This window comes from Lactuca saligna, chromosome 8 (assembly GCF_052625555.1).
Source record: "Lactuca saligna cultivar CGN05327 chromosome 8, ASM5262555v1, whole genome shotgun sequence".
Taxonomy (NCBI): domain Eukaryota; kingdom Viridiplantae; phylum Streptophyta; class Magnoliopsida; order Asterales; family Asteraceae; genus Lactuca; species Lactuca saligna.
Window position 1 is genome coordinate 276708396 of NC_136424.1, and position 21485 is coordinate 276729880.

Here is a 21485-nt window from a genome sequence, read left to right on the forward strand (position 1 = left end):
GGGTTGTCTTTCACAAACCCTAATAGCCGCTTTGTGCGAACAATAATCTCTTTGTGAGATTATTATTCTTAGTGAAAGCTCTTTGTGATACTTCATTGTTCTGTTCTTATTATTAGTCATTTTTTTGATAAATCAATTGATCTAAGGTCCTCTCAATTGGTATCAGAGCAGGTTTCTTTTATCAAACAAATGGCTTCATCCTCTTCTTCTTCAAACTCATCAAATCATCCTTCTGCTAAAATTCCCCCGTTTGATGAAACCAATTTCTCTATGTGGAAAATAAAGGCTCTCTATGCATTAGAGTTTGTAGATGAAGACATGTTGGACATCATCGAAAAAGTTCCATATGTTCCGATGTATCAGCCCCTGAAAAACAACGTTCCTAATGGTGCCATGAAGAAAACACCTAGAGAAAACTGGACAACAGATGACAAAAGAAAGAATGGTCTAGATGTTCGTGGTTGGGCTACAATTAGCTATGCTTTGCCATACAATATCTTTGGGCTGGTTCAGAATTGTATCTCAGCAAAAGAGATGATGGACACGCTGACTGTATCTTTTGAAGGAACTGAAGAAGTCAAGGCTACTCAAATAAATGATCTAAACAGAAGGTATGAACATTTTTTTTTGCAAAGAAAGGTGAAACCCTGACTCAAACCTTGAATAGGTTTAATACTCTTGTTAATGATCTGCGGAGACTAGATCAGTTGAAGCATCGAACTGTTCTAGTGCAGAAGTTTTTGGATTCTCTGGGTGCGGGTTGGGAGAATCATGTTGATGTGCTAAAAAATAGTGAGAAGATCAACACTATGGACTTACAAAGTCTCTATGGAAACCTACGATACTATGAGGAATCCAAGCTTCAGAGAAAGGAGCTGATGAAGGATTCTCAGCGTGAGTCATCAGTAGCTTTATTCTCAAACAAAAAGCAAGTGTCAGAGTCAGACACTGAAAACCATTCAGAAACTGATTCTTCTAAAAGTGACACTGATGATCTCGAAAAGGTTGTGGCTAGTGCGGCTTTGATTGTGAAGACTTTTGAGAAATCAGGTCGAAATTTCTCAAAGTTTCAAAAGAAGATGAGTGGGAAATCTTCAAAAAGATCAGACGCTGACAAAAAGCATGGTACTGAAAGGAAAGGGAAATCTCTGTGCTTTAATCGTGGGAGCACTGATCAGTTTGCAAAAGAATGCAAGCAAAGAACCCAAAGCTCGGATGAATACTGGAAGCAGAAGTACAACAAGCTGGTTGAGAAACTGAAAGCAGAGAACTTGGAACATAAAGTTCTTGTCGCTGAAGAAGAAAAATGGAAGACTGATGAGGAGTTATCAGATGATGAAGTTAAGTGTCTGATGGTCAAGATAGAAGATACTGATGAATGTAAAGTCAGCAATAGTTCATTTGATGCTGATATGTCTGATGCAGTTGAAAACTCCATGAAGCACAACACTGACTCTCCTTCAATGTATCAGGTTCAAAACTTTGTTTCATATTCAATGAATGAAAAAATCAAAATGTTTGAGTATTTGGGTGTTCTTAATTCTAAGAAGAATCAAACCATAAGAGATATGCAAAATCAAATTGATCTTCTTAAAACTGAACTATCCTTAAAAAATAACATTATTGACACTACTCAGGAAAATCTAAGAGTTACTAGTTTATCAAATTCCTCACTATCTGCTGAAATTGATAAAGTTAAAGACCTCTTGAAAAAAGAACAAACTCTTTTAAAACTTTGGGCTAAATCTCACAAAAATGATAATTATGTTATTTCTTCTCAAATACCTCATTCATGTGAGAAAATCCTTGGGGGAAATTTTGCTGAAGCTGAAAAGGTTTTTAAATCTCAAGAAAAGGAATCTAAATTTTATTCCATAAATGAATTAAAAGATAGTTTCAAAAACACATTTATCAGCAACACCTTTATTAATCAGTGTCTCATTGATGAACACTGTGTTACTGACTCTAATGGTGTTACTGAGTGTAATATTGAAATTACTGGAATTGATCCTACTTCTTATCCTGCACATCTTCTGAGACCAACTCCTCTCATTGAAAATATTATCGCATTTCCTATCTCAAACGGAGTGTTTCATGCTGTTCATGAACAACTTAAACAATATCCTGATTGTAGTGTTTTAGTACATAAGTCTAAATCTGATACTGATGTCAGCTCCTCATCCATCACTGATTGTAGTTCTTCTGACACTGAATTCTTTAGTAATTCAATGTTAAATAAAAGGACTCAAAGTTCACTTGGTGAATCTTTCAAATATAAATGTGTTAAATCTAGAAATGTGTTTACCAATAAAAACTTTGGTACTAGAATTTGCTACAGGTGTGGGGATTCGACTCACAAAATCAGTGAATGCAAGTTTGATAAAACGTCATTAAGAGCTGATAACATCAAAGTTAGAAATGAAAAATGGACTCTTAAATCAAATTCTTTAAACTGTCTTCCTAAAGAGTGCTATAATATATTGTCAATTATCTTTGTGAACGACCCATCTTCCAATGGGTCAGTGTGTTCTAACTAGTTTCTCAACACTGTAGGGTCAGGAGCATCTTTGGTACTTAGATAGTGGTTGCTCAAGACATATGACCGGATCCAAGTCTCTCCTGGAAGACTATGTCAAGAAAACTGGTCCTGCAGTAACATACGAAGACAATGGAAAGGGTTTCACTAAAGGATATGGAAATATCAAGTGCAATAACGTGGTGTTTCAGAACGTTTCATATGTAAAGGGTCTCAAACACAATCTTATCTCAATCAGTCAATTGTATGATGCTGATTGTGAAGTTCACTTTACAAAGAAGGAAGGAAGAGTTGTTAACACTGACAAGAACATCGTACTTTCAGCAAGTAGAAAAGATGATATATATGTTCTTGACATGTTCTCAAGTGACAAGGTGCTGATGCAATGTTTATTTACAAAGTCTCAAACCAATCTCAACTGGATTTGGCACAAAAGATTCTCTCATTTAAACTTTAAGAATCTATCCAAAATATCCAATCAAGATCTAGTTAGAGGTCTCCCAAAACTCAGCTTTGTCAAAGACAAGATGTGCTCAGCGTGTGAACAAGGAAAACAAACCAAGTCATCATTCAAACCCAAGTCATGTTCTATCATATCTGGTCCTCTTCATTTACTACACATGGACTTGTTTGGACCTATTCCTGTTCGTTACCAAGGAGGAAACAAGTATACTCTAGTGGTTGTGGATGAGTTTACTCGATTTACATGGGTGGTTTTCTTGAAGAAGAAAAGTCATGCTGCACAGGAAATTATCTCGCTAATTTGTAAAAATGAGACACTAACTGGTCTCAAAGTTAAGCAGCTAACGAGTGATCATGGCACTGAGTTCTAGAATTCAACTCTTGAAGAATTTTGTGATTATAAAGGCATTGGGCAGAACTTTTCAGCTCCTCACACTCCTCAACAAAATGGAGTTGCTGAACGAAGAAATCGAACACTGATTGAGGCAGGAAGGACCTTAATGATTCATGCTGGTCTGCCCATGTCGTTTTGGGCTGAAGCTGTTAATACAACATGTTTTACTGAGAATCGATCTCTAATTCACAGGATTCACAAAAAGACACCATATGAGATGCTGAAAGGTCAAAAGCTGGATGTATCCTTCTTTCGCGTGTTTGGATGCATTTGTTATATTCTTAATCAGCGTCATCCAAGATCAAAATTTGAGCCTAAGGCTGACAAAGGTATTTTTGTTGGATACTCATCTATTTCAAAAGCTTTTTGTGTTTTTCATGTGAACAGGCAGTGCATTGAAGAATCCATTCATGTGAAGTTTGATAAGGAATCATACTCTGATGAAAAAGTAGCTCATTCTTCCTCTATTTTTCAAGAGCTTCTCTCTTGCCCATATGATGAAGTTTCTTACATTGAAGAAGAAGCTACTATTCCTAATCCTATTGTTCCAGATCCAAATTCCTTGAATCAAGATACTGCGGTCAGCTCAACAACTCATTTGTCTGATGCTGATGAAACTCTTAAGAATGAAGACTCTCCTGCAACTGATGTTCCCTTCAACAATAACACTTCAGCGTCAAATCCAGTGGAATCAGCTTCTGGACATCGAGATCACCTTGTTGATCAAATTATTGGGAATCTTCATGATGGTGTCCGAACTAGATCTCGTGTATCTAATAATTTTTGCATGTACATTAATTTCGTTTCAATGATTTTACCTGACAAGATATACTCAGCTCTTCAAGACACTAACTGGATTAAGGCCATGCAAGATGAGCTGAACGAGTTCGAATGGCACAAGGTGTGGACACTGTTCCCAGACCATCAGGAAAGACCATCACCGGAACACGTTGGGTCTACCGCAACAAGGTTGATAAAGATGGTATTATTACTCTCAACAAAGCAAGACTTGTTGCTCAGGGGTTCACTTAAATTGAATCCATCGACTACGGGGAGAATTTTTCTCCAGTTGCCCACATTGAAGCAATCAGACTGTTTCTCACATACACTTCGTACATGAACTTCATTGTCTACCAAATGGATGTCAAAACGACATTTCTTCATGGTGAGTTACAAGATGAAGTATTTCTCAAACAACCCCCAGGCTTTGAAGACAAAGAGCACCCTAACTATGTGTACCGACTAGATAAAGCTGTATATGGACTGAAGCAAGCTCCCAGGGCCTGGTATGAGACACTGACATCATATCTTCTTGAAAATGGCTACAGAAGAGGAGCAATTGACAATGCTCTCTTCATCAAACAGAAAGGCTCAGAAATGATTCTTGTTCAAATCTATGTTGATGACATCATCTTTGGATCTCCAAATGAGAAGCTGAGCAAAGAATTCACTGAGATCATGTCTCAAAGGTTCGAAATGAGCATAATGGGGAAGATGACTTTCTTCTTAGGTCTTGAGGTTCAGCAAAAAAAATCAGGTATTTCAATTTGTCAAAGTAAATACATTGCTGACATGCTAGTTAAGTATTCTCTCAGCGACTGCAAACCAGCTTCTACCCCGGTGTCAAAGACTGATAAGCTACACGCTGATCCGACCGGCGCTGATGTTAATCACTCTCTTTATCGACGAATGATTGGATCTCTTATCTACCTCACTTCAAGTCGCCCTGATATCATGTTTGGAACCATTCTCTGTGATAGATTCCAAGCTAATCCCAAGGAGTCTCATCTCATTGCAGTCAAACGCATCTTTCGATACTTAAAGGCCACTCAGAACGTGGCACTGTGGTACCCTCGTGACTCAGCGATTGAACTCTTTGGATACACTGATTCCGACTATGCAGGTTGCAACTTAGACAAGAAGAGCACGTCAGGTGGATGTCATTTCCTTGGAAATCGACTAATCAGCTGGTCCAGCAAGAAACAAACCTCAGTAGCTATCTCCACTGCAGAAGCTGAGTATGTTGCCGCTAGAAGATGTTGTGCTCAAATCTTATGGATTCAAAATCAACTTTTAGACTATGGGCTTAAATTCACAAAGACTCCTATATTCTGTGATAACACCAGTGCCATTCAGATCACACATAATCCGGTTCAGCACTCAAAGACAAAGCATATAGAGGTCAGACATCACTTCATCAGAGAGAATGTTGAGAAGGGCAAGGTTGTTTTAACACATGTCAAGACTTCCGATCAACTAGCTGACATTTTCACCAAGGCCCTGGATATTCAAACTAATGCTCACATCATTGGCGAACTTGGAGTGATCACTCTCGATTGAAAATTTTTTTTACTAATGTTTGCTATTTTCTTATATACTAATGTTTTTTTTGTACTGATGATGATGCGCTGATGATGTTTAGCATGCTGAGTACATTGTATGATCTCTTCTCTCTCTATTTTCTACAAATCTTCTAAACTAAAGTTGAATGATTCACTGTATTAAACCATACACTGATAACAACTTGAAACTCTTTGCCGATGGTTAGACAAAACACCAAGTTCTATCACACGCAACTATCCACTCTTACCAATCTTACACTGATTCTGTGATTCGGTGTGACAAAAAACATACTGATGGGAATCTAAAAATCTTTGCCGATGGTTAGACAAAACACCAAGTTCTATCACACGTAGCTATCCCCTCTTACCAATCTTACACTGATTCAGTGATTCAGCATGACAAGACACATGCTGATGAGAATCTAACAGTCTTTGCCAATGGTTAGACCAAAACACCAAGGTCTATCACACGCAACAATCTCTCTTCACCTTCTTCTCACTCAGTTTCTAATGATTCAGTAAGAAATACCACTCACTGATAAAGACTTGACACTCTGTGCCGATGGTTAGATAATTAAACTAGTATCTATCACACGCACCAATCACCTTGCTAACCCTAAACAAGCAAGTTGTACCTTGAATTGACGACAAACTATCTTTCATCATGTAACTTTCCGTGATAACTATCTCACCGCTTCCATAGTCACTGATTTTTGTTTCCTCTTTGGTACAACGACTCTATTTACCTAACGGCTATTTTTTGATTTGACAGTTTGTCAAGATACGCAGTTATTTTCGATGAAAATAATCATTACTTTTTTTTACCGTTTCATTCCTTATTTAAACCTTTTCACCTCTTCCCCAAACCTTTTTACCTTCCTCCAATCTTCTCTCTCTCTTAAAATAAAAAGGAAAACCCTAGAATCCTAAACTTCTTCAATGGCGGCATCACTGTTCACCTTCTCCTCCACTTCAAGAAGAGTCGTCCCAACTCCAAACTCTCATCCTCTTCCCATATACATCAAAGCCACAAACGTAGTTTTCAACCCTAAAATTCCAGATGTTCATCGAGGTCTTGGACTTGATGATTTTGTCAATTTCTTAGTCTCCTGCCGACTCCGATACGCAATCAGTGACGTTCCATCAGAGTTCTTTCCCGAACAAGTATGTGAGTTCTACTACATTGCAACGATTAATGATGAAAACAACGTCATCTCCGGGACTATTGGCCATGGCAGACACTTAGTTTTTATTACTGCTGACCTCCTCAGTGTTGCGCTCAGGTTACCAATGTTTGAACCATTCTCTGAGCTTCCTCCTATTGAACGCTGTCGACGCCTCTTTGATCAACTGGGATGTGATCAATCAAAGGCTGGTACTCGATCAGCTCTCATTCTGCATCAATGTATGACTCCAGGATGGAAGTTCTTCACTGGTGCTCTATGCAAATGTGTGGGTCACAAATCTCGCAGTGGTGATTAACTGAGCACTTATGAGCAACAAGTCGTCTGTTCCATTATTCTCAACAAACGACTTGATTATGGGGATTTCTTCTTTGATCAGCTTGTCCAACTTCTTCGTGCAAATGTACGCACTGATCATGTCCCCTTTCCACGCTGGATTGCTCTTGTGCTAGATAAATTTTTCGCTGAAGCTTACTACTCCCACTCTAGAAACGCCATCCAATGCCCACGCATGTCAGTGTGAATGTATGACATCGACATCTCTGATCGGATGAGAGAATGGATCGCAAATCCATATACTGTTCCTTCACTAATCGCTGATACTGATGAAGGAGCTGATGGTAACAACGAAGATCATGCTGATCAAGAAGCTGAATAACAGGATGGTGGTCATCTCTCCCCTCAACTTTCTCATCATACTCTCTCTGTCACTGAGAGAGTTCACTCAGCTCAAGGGGAGCCACAATCTCAGGGGGAGCAACCATCCCAGGGGGGGCAACCATCTCAGGGGGGGCAACCATCCCAGGGGGAGCAACCTTCTTCGGGGGAGCAAAATCGCTCTCAAGAAGTTCTAGGTACTCAATTCCTTCATATACCGGCCTCAACATTTAATGAGCTTCTGACACTGACTCGGGACATGAGTCAGCATCTTCTACAAATTGAGGCCGATGTCCATCAGCTGAAGGGAGTTCTCTTGCCAACTCCTTCCCCTGGCCCACAACATGATGATGATCAAAAAGGGGGAGAAACTGATGATGATCAAAACGAGGGCGAAACTGAATCTGCTGAGCTCGGATCTGAGGAAAACATTTTAAACCAGACTAGGCCACCACAGCTAGTGCACGAGTCTGATAGACCAGCTGCTGACGAGTCTGATAGACCAGCAGATACTGAAAAGCTTGCTGAAGATAGTGAGCATGATGATGAACATGATGATGAGTGTCAGATGCTGGACATGAACTTCATTGATCCCACTATTCCAGTTCAAGGAGAAGCCTCAGATGATGATGAAGATGAACATGATGATGAATGTCAAATGCTAGATATGAAATTCATTGATCCCATTATGCCAGTCCAAGGAGAAGATTCAGATGTAGCTAGTGAGGATACTCAACCTCTATCTCGCAAGCGCAAGGCAGCAGATACTGAATTGGCTTCTTCACACACTGATACTTCTCTGCCCAACAAGAAACCTAAGTCCATCGTCAGCATATCCAACTTGGCAGCTGAGTGGAACATGTCTCCTGATCAAGTTAAGCAAATTCTTGATGAAGCCAATCAAGCTCAGCTTCTAAAGAATATTGCTCAAGCTGATGAATCTCTCATTCAGCATAAACTTCAGCCCAAAGGATCCTTTGAAGTTCAAATGCAAAAGTTCTTAGAATATCAGTCCAAATCCAAATCTTCCCAGCCTCCTCCCAATAGCAGCATGTTAAGGACTGAAAATGTTCTTGACAGGATTGATCGCAAGAGGTTTGAAGATGTTCTTAAACGATGAGTGAGCAGTGATAAGATCATCAAGGTTAAAGCCTCTAAACCTCGTAACGAGAAAATTCTTACTTTGCTGATCACTCGTCAAGGTCCTCAACATCCATACACTAAAGTTGTCAAGAGGGATAAGCGGATCAGATACGGATATTCTGAATGGATGGAGTTTCTCGAATTAGCATCCAAGCAAACTTCGGCTCTCTCTTCAGAACTGACATGTTCTCTCCATCTACTGATCAAGAAAGTTCAGCGTCTGGATCTTGTTCCTATGTAGTGTTCTCAGCAGCAAGGCCAAAGTTCCTCAGTTCCAAGAATCAGAAGGACCAGATTTCAAGTTGATAGTGAAGCTGTGTTGGTTTTAAATTTTGGTGCTGAAGGAATAAACAAATATCTTCCTATCGGTGTTGAGCCGATTCAACATAAGTTCATCTCTGTTCCTGAACATGGAATGTTTTATCTCGATAAAAATAGAAGAATGTGCTTTCAGCGCACCACAGAAATTCCAAGAGCTCCAACAACACATCTTGTTGGCTTAAGACAAATGTGCATGAGTCATTAAGATCTATCTGGAGAGTTTCACATACTGCTTGCTATGGAGTTGCTGAATAGAAGACAGGAGCTGCTGGATAGTCCTTACTGGCCTGTGAAAATAGAAGCTGAAGCTGAGTATGAAGAATTTTTGTCCAGAGGTGTTCTCATATAGCTGTCGTTTTGAACATCATCATATTGGGGGAGATTGTAAGGTCGAACCTTATAATATGATGATGTTTGAAACTGATCCCTCAGCATCAGCATGTAATCTAGCATCAGCATCAGCATCAACGTCAGCATACAAGTTGTTTAGTATATATATTGTCTTATATGTAACGGATTTTGTATTTATCTTGTTTCCATAGTTATCATATATTAGTTAGCTGGAACATCCCTGATTTGTAGGGATTGTCTATAATAGTTCTATATAGTCTTTTGTACGGGTTTGTGAAGGGGTTGTCTTTCACAAACCCTAATAGCCGCTTTGTGCGAACAATAATCTCTTTGTGAGATTATCATTCTTAGTGAAAGCTCTTTGTGATACTTCATTGTTCTCTTCTTATTATTAGAAATTTTTTGATAAATCGATTGATCTAAGGTCCTCTCAGATAGGATCAACTCCATGACGTGGGAAACCCTCTTGCCACGACGTGGGACCCAAAAATTGGGCTATATATAGAGCTCAAAGGGTTCCGGGTTTCATCGCTCAATTCTCTTCTCTCTCATGCCGAAGCTCTGCATTTTAGCCCCCAAAGCCATCCTGAAGCCCCGGTCTTCACATCCAAGTTCTGAAGGAAGGTTTTACACTTCCAAGATTCCCGAGATTTATGAGAATCCCGAGAAATCAACATTCTCTTGTCGAAGTTCTGCTCGGTTTTCATCTCACCATCTTCACTCTATCAAGTGAGTTCATACCCCTTAATTAACCTTTTAAATGTTTTTAACTACTTTTATGGGGGGGGGGATACAAGTTGAATCATACTAGTTATTATATCAATCACATATGATTAATAACTAGCATACAAATGGATTTACTACAATTTTGGCTGTTTTACTCAGTATACTACTTCAAAATGATTTCTCAAAATGTTTTTACATATTAAAATCTTTATCAAACTGTCTTACATACTATATCTTTCCTTTCAAACTCTGTTATAACTATGTTTCAAACAAAGGTCTTCATGTACTTCAAGCCGTGTTTCAAACAAAGGATTTCTTACACTCTAAACTGTTCTTATTAGACAAATTGCTTTTAAATCGCTTTATAAACTGACATCAAGTCATAAATTCTTATTTATTAACTTTTTAAAGGTTTTACAAAACTTCTTTTATAGTTTTATAATGTCAAATGCATGCCTATATATGTATAGTTATATAAGTAATGTTTAAAGGACTTAGGACTTCTAGGTCGCTTTAATTCCTTTTCCTTGTTGGGATGTGGCCTTAGGGCATCGAATATTTGTCCAAATGTCGTCTAAATATTAGTTATATATTATGTATACATATACAGAAATAAAAGTTCTATTAGTCAATTCAGTACCTTTGGGTAGCAAAGGCATACTTTCGGTTATACATCTACATTACTAGTAACTATAATAGGTATAGTTAGGAGATACTATTTACTATTCCTAGTACAAGGAATCACACTAAGGGTCATTTCATACATGAGTCAATACATACACTACTCTAATACATACTATACGAAGAGACACTAATACATACTATACGAAGAGACACTAGTACATACTATATGAAGACATACTACTACATACTACAGGAAGTTATACTTCCACACACTCATGGACTGACCATCCTACACTTGGCTGCTAGCAACAGAAGGTGTGTTCATCTTCAGATGTTCTCGGTTGTACTGTTCAGCGAGTTACTACGCCGTGTTTATCCTATACAAATGGATACATTTTTAAGGATTATACAATTTTCCTTACTACCTTTACTTTGTGACTCATTCACATACACGATGAGGTAGATTATATTTTCATATAAATATACTATTTTCCTGATTACCTTTTGTAACATCCCAAAAACACAGTCTGAAAATTTTGTTTAATTAAATAACAAAACCTATAGTCGATAAACCTCATATAAAAATAATAAGCAATGTATCTCAAAATATTATAACAATTGTCAAGTATATCAGAGTATAAACATCCCAGGCTGAACAAATGGTGTGTGTACTGCAATCTTCTCGAGCTCCTCTTTTGAAAACTAAGTACCTGAAACCCAAACTAAAAACTGTAAGCACGAAGCCTAGTGAGTCTCCCCAAACTACCACATACCATACAATAATATATAAAGCACATATTGGGCCTTGCCCACTGCAACGGATCGAAGTCCAGAATTAACCAGGGCCTTGCCCTCTTCATCGGACCGAAGTCCGAAAGTGACTGGGACCTTTTCCCTTGCATCAGACCGAAGTCTGGAACTAACTGTATCTGATAGAAATCCGGAACTGACTGGGACCTTATCCCCTGCATCGGACCGAAGTTCGGAAACTGACTGAGCATAACATAGCATAGCATAAACATATCAACTAGCATAAACACATATACTGCATACTGCATCAGACCAAAGTCCGGAACACATAACACAAAGACATGCTTGAATCACAAAGATATCAAGCACACTGAACTACTACATCGGACCAAAGTCCGGAATTACTGCTAACTAGACGGGTCAGCATTGTGGCCGTAGACCCATTCCTATTGGAAGGAAAATTCACCTCACACTGCTGACGTCCCGTAGACACAACCCCACACTGCTGAAGTTCCGCAAACTCAACCCCAGCTGTAGATGATAGATACCCAAACTGTCAACACCAAAATAACACCCAATTAACAATTAGGTTCTAACATATAACTATAAATACATACTTTGGATTATTACTACATTACCCCTACCTTGGCTTACCCAAGCCCAAGGCCCAATCGATAAGGCCAAAGTCAACTAGGGATCAAAGCCCAACATATGACCCAACTTTCTTAATTGGGCCCAAACCTCTACATGGACTTCCTTTAAGACCCAACTGTTCAGTCCAATCCAACATGTATCATTCTAAGTGCTCAATATCATACAATTATCTAGGCCCAAACTATGGCCCATCTATGGCCCAATTTTCCAAAACGGGCCCAATCTATGGGCCTTACCCTAAAGCCCAACTAATTACTCTAGTCCATTTGATTATTCTTGGATGGCCCAACACAAAGCCCAAGTGAAATTAGGGTTTCACATAAAATGACAATTAGGGTTAAGTGTTTCTTACTTAACCCATTAAGGGTTTAACCCACTAAGGACTTAATCTACTAAGGACTTAATTCATTAAGTCCATGATTGCTTAGATTAATTTTTGCAAATGATTATTATTTAATATTTTGCTTATTAAATAATTCTCATGTGTGTCCTGATAATTTCTCAAATATTAGTATTTTCTCAATTAGCCCATTAAGGACTTAATCAATTAAGTCCTTTACTCAACTAGATAAGCTATATGAAATAGTTATCAACACACAATCCAATCCCAATGGCCTAAAAGTGGGTCCAATAAGTCTAAGGCCCAAATACTCATAATTAGGGTTTTCCACCCAAACATGACCTAATAGGCCCAAATGTAGTCCATAAGCCCATTAGGGGTTTTATAGGTCCATTAGGGCTTGCTTGAGGGGCACCACCCACTACCACCTCAGGTAGTGGCGGTTAATAGCGGTTGACGGTGCCGGCCACCACCTCATGGTAGTGGTTATGGTTCTTTTCTTTACATGCTTTACTAATTACAATTACAAACTTTTAATCCACAAATAACACGCACACACACTAACTACTCTAACACACACACACACACAGCCACCCTAGCGATGGCCGGCGACGACTCGTGGTGGTGGCTTTCTTGGTCTTCCGGCTTGACAAAAACACCACAAAAATACGTTTCTTACTCGGGAATGCACATGACCACCCACTTCATGGTGGCATACGGAGGTCCGATAGCAACAGCAGGTGCACAGCGGCGAAAGCCACCATTTTCAATGGTGTTGGCTCCTGTCCAAGAAAATCACACACACAATCTTCACAATTAACAAATACACACACACACACACAGCCACCTCCTACGGTGGCTGGTAGCGGAAGAAGGAGGCTAAAACGGTGGCAGCCACCACCTTGTGGTGGTGGCGATGGGTTTCTAGTCAAATGACTACCATAGTCACACATTCGACTCATGGCAGCAACCTTATGCACAAAAACAACATGAGACCAAGCTCCTAACCATTGACTAGGAAGCTGTGGTCATCGGAATGAGTAGAAGCGGCGATTTAAGGGCGGCCGATACCCACAGCCGGCAATCGCAACGTCAAAACACGAAAATGACGAAGGGAATGGGAAGAAGAAGCAATAGATGGCCTTACCAGTGACTTTATCAGTAGTTCACGACTCAAGCACCGACAAACATGACGATTCCTTCCTCTTTGGTGGTCCTCCGGTTACTCCTCGACGTCTCCGGTAACATTCGAATGATGACGATGCTCGACGATGCTGAAGCGGCCGCGATAGGGTTTGGTGATGCAATCGGCTTCTGCGGTGCTCCAAACGATGGTGGCGGCTAGAGAGTGGTGAACCTAGGGTTTTGGTTTGAACGATGCTCCAATACACAGGAGGGATGGATGGTTCTTAGACTCCCGTCCTATTTTAAAGCTCACCCAAGTTGACATAATCGGTCCCTCCCCAAAACCACTTCAACTTTAATGCAAAACTTACCTTTTAAAATAATTCCATAATTTCCTTTCATAATAGATCCGTAAATTACCAATAAACCCTTTAATCTTCAAATCTTTTTTTCTATTTAAATCCATAAATTACCAAACGCACCCTGACCTTCGAAATCCTTTTCAATTTAGTCTCAAACTTTCATTTATTAAGTTATTTAAATAAACGGGGCGTTACAACTCTCCCCCACTTAAGTTAGATTTTGTCCTCGAAATCATTTCTTACCATTCCTTTCACTTCAAACCACTCTAGTAACATCGTCACCATCCTGGCACACCCTAGCCTTTCTAGGGTAGCTGTGACCAATCTTCTTAAATTCCTCACAACAAGATAACATCTACTCCGTCTGAAATCTGCTATCTCGAGATGATCTGAATCCCTAACAGACCACTCATACTGAATCATAATAGATGAACCCATGCTGGGTAACTTAGCATTACTCCGTAATCTATTACACTTACCATACTTGAGATCCTCAACTATCTGAAACACTAATCTGCCTGAAAACACTGAATTGCCTGAAATAGTGACTGCCTGAAACACTGAGCTGCCTGAAACACTAAACTGCCTAAACACCGAACTGCCTGAATCACTGTACTGCCTGAACACTGAACTGCCTGAAACAACATGCTGCTACATAGCTACTTTACAACATCTATTGAGACCTTCCTGGTCTCAATTTATTTCTCAGTCATCTGAAATGTCGGGTTCCAGCCCGGCTGCAGAGCCAAATGACTCCCTGTTTAGTCGTCTCGCACAACTTCTAAACAAAATCCCTCTCTGGAACTAGTTGCCACTAGTTGTCATGTCACTGAGGCTCTAACAACCTCCTAATACAACCGATCGAGTCCATGCGTTGAATCCTGATGTCACCAAACCAAAGGCTAAAAGTGATTGCTACATGACCATTGGTAGCCTTACATCACAAATGACCTTAAGCAGTCCATTGCTTCCTTGCTCTCATAGCTGTAGTGACGCTTCTATAGTCTTATCTCTAGCTTCACCAGATCTAACCCGTCTGGGTAATTCCGAAATCCAATCTGTGGATTTCCATCTCCTCAATGCTACACCCGAACTGGTGGGTACTATTGTCCTTCTCGTGTCCTAACAATGCACTCATGCTATCTACCAACCTAGTGAATGCTACGACTACACCCGAAGACTTACAACACTCTATCACTACCTGGTTGCTAGTGAATGCTATGGCTACTCCCGCAGACTTACAACACTCTAATGCTATCTGGCTGCTAGTAAATGCTACGGTGACACCCGCTGACTTACAACACTCTCACACTATCTGGCTGCTAGTGAATGCTACGGCTACACCCGTAGACTTACAACACTCTAACACTATCTGGCTGCTAGTGAATGCTATGGCTACACCCGCAGACTTACAATTCTCTAATACTATCTCATTCGCTGGTTACTGATCCGAACACATCCGACATCGAGCATGCACACGGCCTAACATCCAAAGCTGAACCCATGTCCTGACTGGAACCCCATACTGATTCCCTAAGGCTTTCTAGCAAACATTACGAGAATGCGATCTCCTTATTGGCAAGTTTTTCCGATCATCTAACTCACACTATTCTCAAACCATACAACCAATTGGCTATCTTCCTTCAGGAAAAGGATGTGAAACTTATCCCAATTTCAAAACTACTTTTTCTTCTAAATCCTTGGATGATTCTCCCCAACTTTGATTTAACTAACGCCTTATGACATACAATACTGGAAGGATTCTCGATCCTTCTTACCATTCTATGACCAATCTGCTGAAAGTCATGCTACCATTGCTAGTATTTCAATACGAGCTAGTCCAAAAGATCACACCACCTCCAAGAACCTGAATAAATCTCCGGTAATAACCCGCTAGACCACCGGAAACTCCGAATCTCAATTAGGGACCTCGGAATCTCCCATTTCATCATGGACTCTATCTTGGCCGGATTGACTAGATTAACCTTCTGATTGGCAAGGTGCCCAAGAAATTGCACCTCGCGCAACCAAAACTCACATTTAGAGTAGCTTGCAAAAAGTCTCTCCCTCCTCAAAGTCTCTATCACCTCCCTCAGGTGCTTCTCGTGCTGCTTCTCAGTCTTGGAATAAACCAGGATGATGCTGTCCTCTCCCAATCCTGCGATTTGGGAAATGATCTTTTGCTATCCGCTAATAATTCTCGGTATGCAATTAGCATATGCCATTTTCTTGGTAGTTTAATTCAAACACAAACGGAGGATAACCTAGAGTCACACTTACTCTACCCTTGGAACGAAAGACTTTATCATGCAGTTTCCTGCATGTGCTGTACTGAATCTAACCTTGTTGGTCTCTTAAAAGCTGGTCCAAAATCTAGGGTCTCTTCCCGAGACCCTTCAATATAAGCAACTAATCTGGTCCTCTCTTACCGATGTGCTCCAAGTTCATATCCCATTCTCAAGCTCTTGAAGCCATATCATTTACGGTGTTGCACCCCGAGATACTGACGATCTCCCTGCTACCATTCTACAATACATTCTAATAACTTACTTTCTTCTTTTCCTCATCTGCTGCACACTGTGGTACCTTATAGGATCTTTCCTAAGACTTGGTAGTAAGCTCTGCCACGGTCTCAGTTGTCTAGTGGAGATCTAACAACCATTGTGCCAACTGCTGCGCCTCAATCTCATGGGCACACTCTACCCAGAATCTGGTTTAAAAGTCATCCCATTCTCACACAACTCACTACCGACCTCTTCCTATCAATCTCGTGCTCTATCCCTCAGGATACATGAAGTAAGTTAGATGCTGTCTACTTTCGAGACAATGTCTGGTACTAAAAGTGTTGGTGACATCTGCCAACCTTCTGCTGCTAACAATGGGGTCCTTAATCCCCATGACAATCTAAAGCCTTACAAACTCTGAATTCCCGAAACATCAATGTACGAGTCTCCATCATGACTGCTATCTCAGTGCATAATGAACTCGACCTCTCATCACAAATCTCTATAATGTCCTCCTTAATCAAAGTGAGGATCACAAGAGTCTGGTCAATGATACTGCGCGAAATTCTCGAATGGAATGAACTCCCTCATCTGATCATCAATCTGCCCAGCTCCAGAGTCCGAGCCTGATCCCTCGTCGACACCAGAACTGCCATCTGGTCTACCATGTAGCGTTACTATATCGATAATACACCATCACTAACATCACAATAATTATCAAAAATCAAGGGATCTCACATACTACAAGTTCCTGGTCTTATCTCAGCCCTCCTTGATTCGAGTACGGATCCTCTGCTTTCAGTAGTACGGGCCCATACTACCTTCCACATCTATCCGTACTTTCCTCAAGTACTGCCTTGACTCCACCAGTCACTACTACTTCTACTGATCTCTGCTACTCTCATCCTAGGCTTGCCCTAGGGAAAATCTCTGACTCTACCCCAACCAATCCTCAGCTACTGAAGGCCTCCTTGTAATGCCAATTAGCCATCACCTGAATACTATCACATGTGACGAGGCTCAGATTATCCTTCGAGTAAGAGACTCGTCCCTAAAACGGTTAGACTCAAACGAGAGCTGCACATTAGGGCCAAATCCAACACTCTGAGATTATTCGACCCTGATCACATGTGATGTGACGTATTCACCTGATGGCTAACTCCCATCACTTAGAGCCCTACAAAGCACAAAGCAAGCAACATTCAGACACAACAAACTACTCAAGCAATTCTATCCTCATAACGAGAAACTATACTAGCATACAATGCTAAGCTCATACTATCAGGCATAACCTAAATAGGCTATCCTACTGCTGACTACTCAATACTAGCATGAAATTCTCATAAAGCTGAAACACATATAGTAGGCACATAAGGCATGCTCTTAGATCCTCAGTCCTATTTTAGCATGTTGTTCTACTGAAACTGAAACTGAAAATCATAACATAAACTTGTATAGGTAATTTGGGAGTACTTACTTGAGCTCGGCTGATTGCATGCACCACACCCTTTACTCTTTTCAAAACTCTTTTCGCTTTTTCTAAAACTCTTTTCTTTATACTTTTTCTAAAATTGTTTTCTTTTCTCAAAATTATTTTGTAACCATGGTTTTTCTCTTGAAAACTTTATACCACTTCCCTAGTTTGAGTTCAGACACACTCGGGAGTGCGCCCGAATCTGTCAAACCAAGGCTCTGATACCAACTTGTAACATCCCAAAAACACAGTCTGAAAATTTTGTTTAATTAAATAACAAAAACCATAGTCGATAAACCTCATATAAAAATCGGCACTATCATAGGTATCCAGACGTGCAGCTAAAACGTTTCCCTTAGTTGGCTGGGTCATCCCCCAAATGAACTTCTCTATCTTCTTACTCTCCGGGGTAACCAATCCCGGACAGAGTAGTGCCAGGTCATCAAATCTTGAAGTGTATGCGACAATATTGGAACCCTTCATCTTCAGGTTCCAGAGCTCGTGCTCTAACTTCTGCATTTCGCCCCTAGGGCAGTACTCAGCTAACATGAGTTCTTTCACGGCTTTCCAACCCATGGCATTGGCTACAGTTAGGGTCAGGGACTTGACTCGTCCATTCCACCAAGTCAGAGCTTTATCAATGAAGGTACAGGCTGCGAATTTTACTTTATCAGATTCATAACAAGCACAGATTTCGAAGATGGATTCGGTTTTCTCGAACCATCGGGAAAGGGAAGTGACACCTCCAGTGCCATTGAAAGATGTAGGCCTTGCGTTCATGAAATCTTTATAGGAACCCTCCTTTCGGCGTCCCTGGCTATTTTCTTGGTTTTGGGGTTGGGGACCACCTTCTGAACCACCGGGGTTCATTTGAGAAATGATGGCTGCTACTGCGGTAGTAACAGCTGTCTGGAACATCACGGGGTCAAATTCAGGAGGAGGTGGTGGCGGAGGAGGATTGTTGGTCTTGGAGCTGGGTCTCTTTCTTGGAGGCATCTTGATCTAATAAGATCAAGAAAAGAGAGGATGATAAGTCCTCTGAATCGAATCGATAGATATGATATATATATATATATATATATATATATATATATATATATATATATATATATATATATATATATATCGAATAAGCGATAAAGCAGGAAAGAGCTATCAAAGCACGTAAACTATCGCTAATAGAATGATCAAGGATCTATACGTGAACGAGGATTTCTACAAAGGGTTGGATCGAGAAATACTCCCATAGTATTTCATGATTCGCGACGACACTGGCTCGATGTTTGTGATATTAGGGTAAGTTTTAGGCATGCCACATACCACAATCACTCCCAAACACATGTTGGCCGTGTCTCGAATGAATATAGTTGGCCAGGCTATATTGATCCTAGACACGACTACATAACAGTCCAGGTTTAACCACAGTATGCAACACCCATTTACTTATATTTTATTCTACTTGTATTTACGGATCTCGACGGTTCGGTATACTTCTATACTTTTGAAAATACTTATAAGTTGATGATACTTTTAATTCATAGCACTTAGGACCTTTAGTGTTTATAGTTTTATACCATGTAAGGTTTGGTATACTTTATTCACTATAAACATGGCTCTGATACCAATCTGTCACACCCCGAAAACCGAAGGCGGAAACATTTCCAGGGTTGACTCCATGTTGAGTATCAAATCCAATGCACATAGTAAGTAAAGTAGAACAACCATACATTACATATTGAAAAGTTTTGCAGTTGTTTCAAAAGTAAAGTTATACGGTTGTGATACATAGTATATATTAACAAAATGAAGTGATCTTCTGCGCACTCCTACCTGGAACAAAATGATCTTCAGATACCTGTTCTAATGCTGACCTGAGAACACAAGCGGTTTAAAAATCAGCATAATGCTGGTGAGTTCATAAGCGGTTTTTGTTTTATGAAAATGTTTGAGTTTCCTTTCTGTTTCTGAAATGTTACGCACACCAAGAAAATCCCATATTTTCTTAAAAAGGTTGGTTATTGTTTCTCAACATGTAAAGTAAAGTTGTACACTGAAAACATGTTTACCCTTGTGAAAATGTACAATTAGGTTATCTGGTTGGATATACTGTTCTAGTTAGGTACCAATGTATTCCCAGTAAAGTCCCATAGCTTACTGATTGTGTTTTACCAATTGTGAATGATGTAAAGTTATCCGGTTTGTTACCCTTTTCTTGTTATGTAAACGTTCCCCAGGAAAGTTCCATACTTTCCTGATTGTTGGTTATCAATATAAAGATGTATTACGTTATTCATTATTACTGTAGAGTAAATCTCTATTATCCTAATTGCAAGTTCCATAACCATACAATAGACTAAATGTGGCAATAAGTAGTCCACATTACCTGATGACTCTCGTCACCCTTGAACCTTTCGGTTCGGCTGTAGCTAGCAGCCAGGCGTGGGGTAGTAAGCCCCATATATATCTATACACTCAAGTCACGCTCTCTAAATCCCAGAGATTCTGGTTACGGGTGTAGTCCTCCACTCACGTATCTCTGTGGAGTGTTCTCCGAGGACGTGTCTCCAATCATACGGATTAACAAATTTACTAGTAATAATATGATAGTCCTCCACTCGCGCATTTCCGTGGAGTGTTACCGAGGACAAAACAGTGTACAGGTATTATGTTCAAATGTTCTAACGTCATGCTTTTAACTGATAAAATGTGGAAAGGCATTTGTGAAATATATGAAAAACATAACAGTTTAAAACCCATTTCACAAATATATGCTTACATGATCTGCATGTTCAAACGGTTATCGGTTGTAACGATCAGTGTTAAAAGCATATAAAATGTGAAACACACACATGAAAACAAGTTTTGAGTACAATAAACCTCTTGTACTTTGCTTGTGTTCCCCCCTGAAAACAGTGAAAACAGTGAAAAAGGGTAGGGGTATGAACTCACCGCTTAATTTTGGGTTCGAGTGTCGACAGATGCCCTGAACATCTATGGCCCCTATTATTCATGTGACGACACATAGATGAGTTAGAATTAAGGTGTTTCATGACTAACATGATAGGAAAACATCCTTAGGGCTTGGAATTACTAAGAATAAGTACCCTAGGATCCAGGCTTAAAGATTTATGCAAGTTTAGGGCCAAATATGGGCATTAAAGTGAGTGTATGGCCTTGAAAATGAGTGTGCGGCTGGGGTGTGCGGCCAGGAGTGTGTGTGAGGCAGCACACAAGATTGTGCGGCCCTACAGAGGGTGTGTGCGGCCGTACACAGGAGTGTGCAGCCGTACACTCCTCATTTGAGTCCATTTGATGACGTTTGAAGTGTTTGCTCTTCACACTTAGGAGGTTTGAAGGTATGCTGCCCCATATGAAGGTGTGCGGCCGTACACCTTCATGGGATGATGAATATGATGAACATAATGAGTTTTAAGCTTGGAGTTCAAGTGTTTACCACTATACTTAGCTTGAAGATGGAGTAGATCACAATTTGGAAGTTTTCCAAGTGTTCTTGGTTGATTTTAGAGAGAGAAAGT

The 21485-nt window shown here is 40.1% G+C and overlaps 1 protein-coding gene across 1 annotated transcript; it reads left to right on the plus strand.

Annotated features, from left to right (window-relative positions):
• The first annotated feature begins 270 nt into the window (after positions 1-270).
• LOC145010675 (uncharacterized) lies at positions 271-651 on the plus strand. Its single transcript, XM_078969186.1, has one exon. The coding sequence runs from the start codon at positions 271-273 to the stop codon at positions 649-651; it is 381 nt and encodes a 126-aa protein (XP_078825312.1).
• The last annotated feature ends 20834 nt before the right edge of the window (positions 652-21485 follow it).